Raw genomic sequence first — 12,437 nt, 5'->3', positions numbered from 1 at the left:
ACTGGCTCATTTGGCTCTTTTAAAATATTTATTCAGTTTTAAGAAGACAGCGTCTAAAGAAGCCAGATCCCTCTGAACTGTAAACTCAATGCTATCCCAGAAATCCTTCCTGTAATATGCAAATTTGGCCGCCTCTGATTGGACAGCGCGACGCATCAACAGGCAGAAAGTGTAAAAGTACAAAATGTGTTAAGTGAGCTGAAACAGTAAAGATCAGATTCAATGCAATATTTATCAACGAACAACTTAAAGTTAATATAATAGTGTACTTTATATTATAATCAAGCATGTCAAGCCTACCGTCACTGTGTAACCTGTCTCTTTGAGTTGTAGACTAACTCGAGCAGTACATCACTTCACTCATGGTTCTTTTGCTAGCCCCGGTGTTCGGCTTAGGTTTCACTTTGCAGTGGCTGTGTCAAGACGTGTTATGCTTTGCAATACAAAGCAAGCCCATTCACGTTTTTATGCTGATAAGAGAATTACAATGGTTTTTCATGTGACAAAAATGTGCGATTAAATTGTGATTAATCGCGAGTTAACTATGACAGTCGCGACATTAATCGCGATTAAATATTTTAATCGCTTGACAGCACTAATATATATATATATATATATATATATATATATATATATATATATATATATATATATACACACACACGCGCATATATATATATATATATATATATATATATATATATATATATATATTACACACTTTATTGTTGTTACAGACTCAAAGGTCCAAATAATACATATAAAAATACACACTTACAAAAAAAAAAAAAACATTTAAGATAGGCCAACATAAAGTTGGCTTTTCCAATGTTTCCACATGTCAGAAATATATAAAATATCACTCTCCTTTATATTACACAAACTCATGATGATAACATTTCTAGATTCATATAACCTACACATAAATTTGTGCATAAGTTTCCTCATCAGAGCCTGAAATGTAGGAACCTTAGCATTTACAAACAAAGCACTTGCACTTTCCCACCTCGGGGCTTTAAGCAATATTCTCAGTGCATCATTATAAGCCACCTTAATCTTATTTATCTTTGCTTTGCTATAATTATACCAAAGCTGAGCTGTATACAGTGATGTACAATAAGTTCTAAAAAGACATGTTTTGACTTCATATGTACACATATAGAACTTTCGTGCCAGCATATTCGCTTGAGCATACAATTTGTAGCACTGGCGCTGGATATCATCATCATCACTTAAATCATTCCTTAGTAGATGTCCCAAATATTTTGTTTTCGTAACAACTGTCAGCTCACTGTCATTTAGAAAAAAAGAAGGAAAATGTAACTTTTTATCCTCCTTAGCCCTAGCAATCATTATAACACTCTTTTTTGGGTTGTATTTGATGTCATACTCTATGCCATAATCTGAACAGACTCTAAGCAGTTGCTGCAGACCAGCACTATAAGGAGACAACACAACTAAGTCATCAGCATATAATAAATGATTGACAACCTTATCCCCAATCATACATCCAGTCTTACAGTCTTTTAACTTCATAGACAGCTCGTCCATATAAAAATTAAAAAAAAAAAATATATATATATATATATATATATATATATATGTATATATATATAATATCTGTGTGTGTGTGTGTGTGTATATATATATATATATATATATATATATATATATATATATATATATATATATGTACTGTATGGGCACGCGTGTTTTACTGGGAAATAAGCCTCTCGTATTTTCCATACAAGCTACATTCGGGACATGGAGAACCAAAACCATGACACCATTCTTTACATATCACTTGTGAGGAAATCAATGAATTGTTTTGATAAATTTGGGTACTTTTTGTTTGTGAATGTGTCTATATAATAAAAAGAAAATCACCACATTGGCTTGAAGTTTATCTTCTCATGCTGAAAAACTTGCATTTTTCATACAAATACATCAAAGATGTCACTCAGATGAGTTACATTTAAATAATATTGGCTGGTGTTGAGTGGTATATCTGATATATTCATCTTTGACTCATTCAGTATCATGCTAGCTGAACGGAATATATCTGATGTACCATGAAAAAAAAGGTAGTCAATATTATTATTATACATACACATTTGATGGTGCCGCTAGCGAATAAAGAAATGGTTATGTGCATGCGCAGCAGAAAATGTTCTCATTGAATATTTGCATCAGCTCTGATGTGTGACATCAAGTTGTCTTGGCAACCGTGGAATATCGTAAACAATATTGCACGTTCATTTTCCATTGGGTAGAGTGACTTAATACACATAGGATAAGCAATATGCTAACAATATTGCATGCTATCAAACCAAATCAATGAAACCCGCTAGAAGGAAATAGAATACATGTTTTTGTTCCATCGAAAAAGTGTCCTGTATAATAATTCCTGATATTTCGCTCTGATGATGTCACGCCCAGTGTTTTCCTGCTGATTAGATGCATGTTGTCAAAATGGCAAACCAGTTCAGAATTAAAATTCTTTTGATTAACTTGTGGTTTGTTTGGGGTTTTTTTGTGGATGTGTCGATATAATATAAAGAACATTACACGGTGGCATGAAGATATGAAGTTTATCTTCTCATGTTGAAAATATTTTATATTCACCACTCAAAGATAAACTTCATATCTTCATGCAATCATGTAATATGTATGAGCTGTTGCTATAGAAACAATAAAACCTATCATTGATGTTACAGTCAGTGCTACTGTTCCAGTCGTGCTGTTATACAATAATAATTCACACCTCCTGACCAATCAGATTTGAGAATTCATCTGTGCTTTAATTAACACTTCTAAACTGGTAATAAATTACCTACATGTACATGGGAGCATCATATTAACAAGTCAAATGTTTCAGATTTACTTTTAAATGCATTTATTCCATACTTACTCCTTTTAAATCAGTCAGTCAAACCATGGTATAGTCTGAAGAACACGAGCTGAAGAATGCTAATGCTAGTGCTCCAAGTAACACCAAGTAACTCTTGATTGTGTCTTAGGGGTGGAATGATCCAAACTGGAGAACAGTATGAGTTTGTTCACCACGCCTTGAGACTCTACGAAGGTCACCTGTCTGCAGACCCTGGCCAGTGAACACAAACGATGATGGTACAGGGATTTGTTTTAACTCCACTTTTACCAGGAACAACAATCTATCAAGGGTCCAAGAGTCAATTATTCTTTCTCATACCCAGAGACAATCTAGAACATAAGGGATTGTTTTGAAGATGTCTTGCACTTACGCTCTTGAACAGCAGTGGTAGTGATCATACTTCCTCAAAGAGATCTCAGTAGTTGTGATGTGGTCTTGACTCGGACTCCTGCCTCTGCCTCTGAAGAAGTGTGTTCGCTCTGCCAAACTCGTTCAAAGCCACTCTAACAGTATACCTGCCCTCTGACCTCCAGATTTGGACGTCATTGATCAACATCATGGCCGACGGTCCTAGTATTTGATTCAAAGTGTGTATAGTTATGATTAGCACTTTTCTCACACATAACTATGTTACTGTGCACAAGGTATTTGAAGACTGTTAGATGCCTCAGCTGGACTGTCTTATCAGGTCCACAGGAATATATATAAACACCAATAAACATCTACTCCAGATTTCAGCATGAATGTAAATGGCATTTTCTTTTGGTCCAAACCAGAAATGCAAAAAGTTAACAAACTTTTTTATAGTTATAAAAAGTTATAAAACTTTTTATATTTAATATTTGACCATCCGCCTGAAAATGTCAAATTTCTTCTGTGTTATTTTCATTCCCATTTGTTAAAAAAAAAGAGAATTAATCACAAACAGGACAACACAATACATTTCAATAATGCCAGGGGTGCAGGATGCATATATATATATATATATATATATATATATATATATATATATATATATTAGTGCTGTCAAGCGATTAAAATATTTAATCGCGATTAATGTCGCAACTGTCATAGTTAACTCGCGATTAATCGCAATTTAATTGCACATTTTTGTCACATGAAAAACCATGTAATTCTCTTATCAGCATAAAAAAGTGAATGGGCTTGCTCACCGTTCGAACTACGGGGGTACTCGGGGGATCCGAGATCCCCTGAAACAGACATGAGATCCCTTGAAAACATGATTTGGGAAATGTTGGGGGGTCTCTAAAATATTGGCAAAATGATGTTTATTGACATAGCAATCGTGTGTAACGGGAAGCATTTGCATATCCGAAGTGAGCGCGCGATGGAGATCCGCGCTCTGAGACAAGCGCAAGCACCCCCCCAAGGGAAAAAAAGGGACCCCCGAAAATATCGGCATAGTTCGAACACTGGTTGTACCAATGTTTTTTTTTTTTTTTATTGCAGAGCATAACACGTCTTGTCACAGCCACTGCAAAGTGGGGCTGGAGCCACGGATGGGAAAACGAAACCTGAGCCGAGCACCGTGGCTCTTCGGGGGACGGCAGAGGACTCTGGCTGTGCGGGGCGCGGCATTACAGTCTAGCTGCTATCGTTTTTCTAAGCAAAGTCTCTGTTCCAAGTTCCTGGCAGTTTCAAAAGCTTATGAAAAACCTACATCATGTCACAGAGCGTTAATCTCGCGATAATAAAATTATCGCCGTTAAAAATGAGTCAAGTTAACGCATTAATAACGCGACATTTTTGACAGCACTAATATATATATATATATATATATATATATATATATATATATATATATATATATATATAAAATTGTACTTTAAATATCAGACTATATAAAATATAAGGATAGTTATTTTTGTACAATCTTCCCTGAATAATTATTGGTATAATTTTTTTAGTTTTTTTTCTATTTAATAAGGCTACATCTATACATTTATCCATATTAAGGAAAAAAGGAAGTAAAAATGTCCATGTGAGAAAGTGTCAGCTGCTGTGTTATGGATAGAGCTACAGCATGATGTTTGTGAAAAATGTAAATGAAGATTTTATCATTAAGAAACTTATTTTATGGATCTGTGTGTGTGTGTGTGTTTTGTTTTGAATGGCTGATGGAATCATTTGGTTGAAAGTGATGAAATGTCATCAAATCCTTTGCGATTTGGTTCATTTTAGAGCCTGGAATCACTTGTCAGATGAATAAATTCTCTCTCTCTCTCTCTCTCTCTCTCTCTCTCTCTCTTTGGATGGCAAAACATCTCAACAACTCCACCCTTTGCTCTTTCTGCTTGCATAAACTTCCTGCACTGTAACAGGAAGTCGTGTTCTGTGCTGCCAATCCAACGCCATTATTTTCCTAGGTGTATTTTTAAAATTCAAAAAAGTTTATCATTCCTTTTACATGAATGCCATCAGAACTTATATTGTTTTCTTGACCTGTGAACCTGTGACTAAGATATGCAGTTATGCAGTGCTGTCTTAGAAAAGTCTTAGACACTCTACATTTTATATACTGTACCTTTTGTCTGATATGATCATCCACAATATATTTTGTTGCTTTGTTTTTGTTGTTGTTATTGTTGTTTTCACTTTTTACTCCATCGCTAATTTCCAACATTCCAGATTTTTACCTACATGAATAAGTGAAATAAGGCAAAATTTAGGCAACAGAATTTCATCTTTCCTTCAAATGATACATTTTAATCCATTTCCTTTCTTTACATTCTGAATAAGTCATGTTGTATCCAAGAGTTTACTCTGAATTATTGAATCACTGAGGCACAGGTGTATCACAGTCGACTCGGCAGCATGTCTCTGAACTACACAAGTGTTCAGTTTTGAGAGGCGGAAAGATACTGTAATTGCTATATAACTATGAACATTTATTACGGTTTTTTTGTATCGTCCATTTTTTTAAATTTGTGATACAGAGGTTTTAAAAATTATATTTGTGAATTTCTAATCGATGTGTGTAGCATAGAAAAATCCGGTCAGTTTCTCATCAGTGTACATTGGCTTCCTGTTTGTAGCTATTTTCCACTATTTTGTAGTACCCTGTTAATAACATTGGGAAAAATGTAACTGTCCAGCAGACCTGTTACAGTAGATATTTCTAGCTAGTATAATCTGTACATATCATACTTCTATTATTATTATTATTATGGTAAGAAACATAAGAAGACAAGCCCAAGCTGCCGATTTCTTCATGTCATGTTCAACCGTCATGACAGTCCACTTCTTTCACCCTGTAAAGAGAAACGAGACATTATTCTAAACTGAAACATACTGTTAATGAAAACACAAGACTATGTAGTGATTGAAGCCATAATATCTAATGTTAAGGTACTACGTACTGTACGTTCACACTTGAGTCCTCTTTTATCTTTATAGAGAGCCTGTAATGTGGAGAAATGTGTTCTTGTGTATAGAACTGGCAATGATTGCCAACTCGGACTGTCCTCTAACTGGTAATAATATACCCAACTCTGTGACTCTGTATACTTTACAGATAATAAACCAATCAAAATGTTTTTGTCATTGTTTTGTTTTTGTGCTGCATGCTCATGTGTACATTTTTTACACAGTCGTACATACTCAAAGGGAGCAGGAAATTCATATCACACATTTGAATGTTCCATTGTAAAACCTGATGATTTATGTTTATAACCGCGTTTTTTTTTTTAATGACAAAATTGAGAATATCCGACAAAAAATTCAAACTACTAATTTAAGGTTAGACAATGAAAGTGACCTTGTAGTTAACAATATAACTGTATCAGATCATCAGTTAGAATGTTTTACTAACCTAAAAGAAACTGAATTACTTTCATTAATCTCTACATCAAAAGCCTCAACTTGCGTACTAGATCCGACACATCTATTCAAACAGATAATGCCTGGAGTAATTGAACCGCTTCTAAAAATAATAAATTCTTCTCTTATGATTGGCTATGTACCCAAATCCTTTAAACTAGCAGTTATCAAACCCCTGATTAAAAAACCTGACCTTGATCCCTGTCAGCTGTCCAATTATCGGCCAATATCAAACCTCCCCTTTATCTCCAAGATCCTTGAAAAAGCTGTGGCACAGCAGTTATGCTCATATTTACATAGGAATAACATCCATGAAATGTATCAGTCAGGATTTAGACCTCATCATAGCACAGAGACAGCACTGGTTAAAGTAGTAAACGACCTACTGTTGGCGTCTGATCAGGGCTGTGTCTCGCTACTTGTGTTGCTTGACCTTAGTGCAGCATTTGATACCATTGATCATTCCATTCTTCTGGATAGACTAGAAAATGTTGTGGGAGTTAAGGGAATGGCCCTCTCCTGGCTCAGGTCTTATCTAACTGATCGTTATCAGTATGTTGATATAAATGGTGATATTTCTAGACGTACCGAGGTAAAGTTTGGTGTTCCACAAGGTTCTGTCTTGGGTCCACTGCTTTTTTCTCTATATATGTTACCTCTGGGCGATATTATTCGTAAACATTGTATTAGTTTCCACTGTTATGCTGATGACACACAGTTGTATGTCTCTGCAAAACCTGATGAGACACACCAGCTTAATAAAATTGAGGAATGTGTTAAGGACATTAGACACTGGATGCTTATAAATTTCCTTCTGCTTAACTCTGACAAGACTGAAGTACTTGTGCTAGGACCACATACAGCTAGAAGTAAGTTTTCTGATTACACAGTAACTCTGGATGGCCTTTCTGTTTCTTCACGTGCAGCAGTAAAAGACCTCGGAGTGATTATTGACCCCAGTCTTTCATTCGAAACTCACATTGATAACATCACCCGGATAGCTTTCTTTCATCTCAGAAATATTGCAAAGATAAGAAATTTAATGTCATTGCATGATGCAGAAAAACTAGTCCATGCTTTCGTTACCTCCAGGTTGGATTATTGTAATGCCTTACTGTCTGGATGTTCCAATAAGTGCATAAACAAGCTCCAGTTAGTTCAAAATGCCGCAGCAAGAGTCCTTACTAGAACTAGAAAATATGACCACATCACGCCTGTCTTATCCACACTGCATTGGCTCCCAATCAAATTTCGTATTGATTATAAAATACTACTATTGACCTTTAAAGCACTAAATGGTCTCGCACCACAGTACCTGAGTGAACTTCTGCTCCTCTATGACCCGCCACGCCTACTTAGATCAAAAGGTGCAGGCTATCTGCTGGTACCTCGTATAGTGAAGGCTACATCAGGGGGCAGAGCCTTTTCTTACAAAGCCCCACTGTTATGGAACAGCCTTCCAAGTAATGTTCGGGAATCAGACACAGTCTCAGCATTTAAGTCTAGGCTGAAAACATATCTGTTTAGTCAAGCCTTTTGTTAATGGTGTTTATGAGGTAAAGGAGTAGGTCTGGAGGGTCCTCAGACATAGAGTGTTTTGGTAAACTGGGATGTATGGATGCTGTCAGTCCCCACTCGCTTGCTCACTCGAGTTTGTTGACGGTGCAGTGGCTGGCTGCTTTATGTCCCGGGGCTCCCTCATGCCTGTGTTACCTTCTGGCTCTCTCCTTTTAGTTATGCTGTCATAGTTAGTTGCCGGAGTCCCTGCTTGTACTTGGTGCAATATGTATACTGTTCCTACTTATTCAGGTGACATTGGGCATACCTAACCACCTGTGTTTTCTTTCTCCCCCCCCCCCCCCCCACACACACTCCAAATCTGTCCCTCTGAGTTACATGGAGTCAACAGGAAATCTTTTGGTGGAGACGGTGGGGACCTCGACTGGCTATCGTAGCCTGCAGGGAATCGGCCGTCAGACATTCTGTCGCATGTCCCAGACCCGGTGAAATGTAACTGAATTGTCTTGGCCAGGCCTAAGGGTCCCATCTGCATCTCATCATTGCTGAGGAGTGTGCTCCCATCACCCAATCTAGCATCCAGCCAGAGCAGGTCATGATATATTCTTTTACCATATTAACATGCCATTGTGTGTCATGCCTGATGTAAAGACTCTTGTCTCTGCGAGCCTACCACACAGATTTAATACTTGTCATTTTTAGGGCATACCTAACAACATGTTTTCTTTCTCTCTCTCTCTTCCCCCCCCCCAATCTGTCCCTCTGAGTTACATGTTGATCCTGGGATTGAGATGCTGGCCTCTTCTGCCCCTCGGACCTGCTTGATCCATCCTGGTGCCCTGTGTCTGGTCGGAGTTTTATCGCCCCACTCCTGTGAAGGACGGCCCCATGAGGACAGTTGAGGGTTATACCTGTTAAAACTGTTAATATTATAGTCAGGCTGTCTGTTGTTGCCCAAATGAGGATGGGTTCCCTTTTGAGTCTGGTTCCTCTCGAGGTTTCTTCCTCATGTCGTCTGAGGGAGTTTTTCCTTGCCACCGTCGCCACAGGCTTGCTCATTGGGGATAGATTAGGGATAAAATTAGCTCATGTTTTAAGTCGTTCAAATTCTGTAAAGCTGCTTTGCGACAATGTTTATTGTTAAAAGCGCTGTACAAATAAACTTGATTGATTGATTGGTTTACTCAAATCTGTTAAGGAAACTGGGGTAGGTTTCCCGATAATGTTGCACTTTAGGGCTAAAGAACAAGTTTAAAGACCCTCTTCAGCAACGAACATTGTCTCTGTATGTGGTTTTCCTCAACTCACTCATAAGAAGGTCTCATAAGAGCAACTTTGCTAATAGCATCTTTGCAATGCACATCCTTGATATAAGCATTCGTAGTTGCTAAAGGCATTAGTAGTTGCTAAATCCAGTCAGTGAGGTCACATGGCATTCATTTTTAATCAAAAACCAATTAGATATAAAGTGTTAAAATGTTAATATATCGAAAGAAAGAAAGCAAAAAGAAAGAAAGCACAACTTTATTCATCACACACTTGTGAAATTTCCTCTCTGCATTTAACCCATCTGAAGCAGTGAACACACACATACACACACACGTGAGCAATGAGCACACACACATACCCAGAGCAGTGGGCAGCCATGCTAACAGCGCCCGGGGAGCAGTTGGGAGTTAGGTGCCTCGCTCAAGGGCACCTCAGCCCAAGGGCACCTCAGCCCAAGGCCGTCCCATATTAACCTAACCTGCATGTCTTTGGATTGTGGGAGAAACCGGAGCACCTGGAGGAAACCCACGCAGACACAGGGAGAACATGCAAACTCCACACAGAAAGGCCCTTGCCGGCCGCTGGGTTCAAACCCAGAACCTTCTTGCTGTGAGGTGACCGTGCTAACCACTACACCACCGTATCATCATTAATAATAATAATAATAATAATAATAATAATAATAATAAGTTAACTTTATATAGCGCCTTTCAAAAAACCCAAGGACGCTTTACAATTATAGACAAGGAAAGAAAAAATAAATAAATAAAAAATATAATTAAAAAAGTCCACCAAATAGGGCACAGCCGCCGCGACGCCACCGAGCAACATCGCTCGGAACATCACGCCAAGCGTTAAAGCACAGAGCGCTGGACAACCACGATGTAAATTGAGCAACAGGCTCACTGCAGTCCACAGCTTGGAGTGCAGGCATCACCCACAGCGAACCAAGGCCTGGAGGGAACCAACGCCCCAAACTGGGTCCGGAGCTACACCACAACCGGCGGACAAAACACTCAAACAAACACCAAACTACACAAACACACAGGAAAGAAAAAAAATAGAAAAAGAAATAAAATAAGAGCTCCGGTGAGAAAACGGAAAAAACCGGAAACGGAAAAAAAAAATTAACAATTTGTAATTGTAATTGTAAACAATTAAGCATTACTGTGACAGTTCGTGTAAGTGGGTGGAGCACAGAAGGACGGCAGGACAGAACTGACTTCACAAAACTCTTTTATTTCCACTTTTCAGTGCAAATCTTTCTCTCTCAGCCACGCACACACATTCCAGTCGTCTGGTTCGGGAGAGAGCTCCCTCTGCTCTTGCTCTCTCTCCTTAAATAGGGCGAGGTCACTGGGAAGACACACAAACACATTAATTAACAACAGGTGTAGTGATTCTGCCACTTACCTTCCCTGACTCCGCCCTCCTGTCACAGACCAGCGCTTGACCACGCCCCCGCTGCCACAATTACATACATGTGGTAATTAATAATTGATACTATTTAGCATTTTTGGACAATTTTTTTTTTAAATTCCAAGTATGTTTTTTTAATTAAATGAACAAACTGACTGAAACAAATTGCATTGACTGTGCGATTCCCTCAGAGGTGCATGCGCATTCTGTGTATTCAGCTGTGAGGAGACGCTCTTTGCTGTGAAAGAGCGATCCAGGTCCATCGTAAGTTCAGAGTGAACTAAAGGACTACTTTGGCTATGACGTTGTTCAGGAAAACCATGTTAGGTTTATGATGGATCTTAATAGGCAGTTAAACACTTAGCTTAGCTTTTAGCTTCAGGAAACTCACCCCTGTTTTTGCCTTAAACATTTTTTTTAAAGTCTACACACTCCTGTTAAAATCAGGTTTTTGTGATGTAAAAAATGAAATGAAGATAAATCAGATCAGATCTTTTTCTACCTTTAGTGTGATACAGCAACCAACAGAATTGAACAAATGAAAACTTTAGGGAAAAAAAACAACCTCTTCACACCCCTTAACTACTCCTGGCGCTTTGTTAAAGCTCCTTTTGCTTTTAATACAGCATCAGTATTTTGAGGTAAGAGTCTTCCAACTTAGTACATCTTAATTTGTTAATTTTATTCCTTGCAAAAATGCAAATCCAAATTTTTTTTTTTTATCATTCCACAGGTTTTCAGTAGGATGCAATGCAATGTGGACTCTGACTGGATCATTCCAAAACTTTGATTTTCTTCTGAAGTTGTTCCTTTGTTGACTTGGGTTTGTGTTTTGGGTAATCATTGTGCTAGAAGGTAACTTTTTCTTTATCTTCCTCTTCAGATGTGTAACAGAGGCCTTCTGTGCCACAAATAGTGTAGATTGGTATTTGGGAAACTACCCATGATTCCCTCTATCTGGACTACAGCTCCAGTCCCAGCTGAAGAGAAGCAGCACCATACCATGTAGCATGATACTGCCTCCACTGTGTTTCATCATGGGTATGGTGTTCTCTGGGTGATAAGCTGTTTTGTTTTTGTGTTAAACATATCATTTTTATTATGCCCCAAAATAATAATAATAATAATAATAATAATAATAATAATAATAATAATTATGGTCATGAGCTTTGGGTAATGACCGAAAGGACAAGATCGCGGATACAAGCGGCCGAAATGAGTTTCCTTCGCAGGGTGGCTGGGCGCTCCCTTAGAGATAGGGTGAGAAGCACAGTCACTCGGGAGGAGCTCGGAGTAGAGCCGCTGCTGCTCCACATCGAGAGGAATCAGCTGAGGTGGCTCGGGCATCTTTTTCGGATGCCTCCTGGACGCCTCCCTGGAGAGGTGTTCCAGGCATGTCCCCCCGGGAGGAGGCCCCGGGGAAGACCCAGGACACGCTGGAGGGACTATGTCTCTCGGCTGGCCTGGGAACGCCTCGGTGTTCTTCCCGAGGAGCTGG

At 38.4% G+C, this 12,437-nt stretch overlaps 1 protein-coding gene across 7 annotated transcripts in view; it reads left to right on the top strand.

The window, feature by feature from the left end:
* ptprr (protein tyrosine phosphatase receptor type R) overlaps positions 1–6,450 on the top strand; it is a 71,432-nt gene extending 64,982 nt beyond the window's left edge. For 4 of the 7 annotated variants that reach the window (XM_060902777.1, XM_060902776.1, XM_060902782.1 and 1 more), the window contains exon 11: positions 5,236–6,450. In XM_060902777.1, the coding sequence (XP_060758760.1) occupies positions 5,236–5,362 (127 nt within the window). In that variant the 3' untranslated portion in view covers positions 5,363–6,450. Of the gene's footprint in view, positions 1–3,020; positions 3,631–4,363 lie in introns of those variants that run through there. The other 3 variants (XM_060902779.1, XM_060902780.1, XM_060902778.1) reach the window with 3 other exon arrangements.
* The last annotated feature ends 5,987 nt before the right edge of the window (positions 6,451–12,437 follow it).

The sequence above is a fragment of the Neoarius graeffei genome, chromosome 21 (genome assembly GCF_027579695.1).
Source record: "Neoarius graeffei isolate fNeoGra1 chromosome 21, fNeoGra1.pri, whole genome shotgun sequence".
Classification (NCBI taxonomy): domain Eukaryota; kingdom Metazoa; phylum Chordata; class Actinopteri; order Siluriformes; family Ariidae; genus Neoarius; species Neoarius graeffei.
Note: the sequence above shows the minus strand (reverse complement) of the source record. Positions and strands in the feature narration are given on the sequence as shown.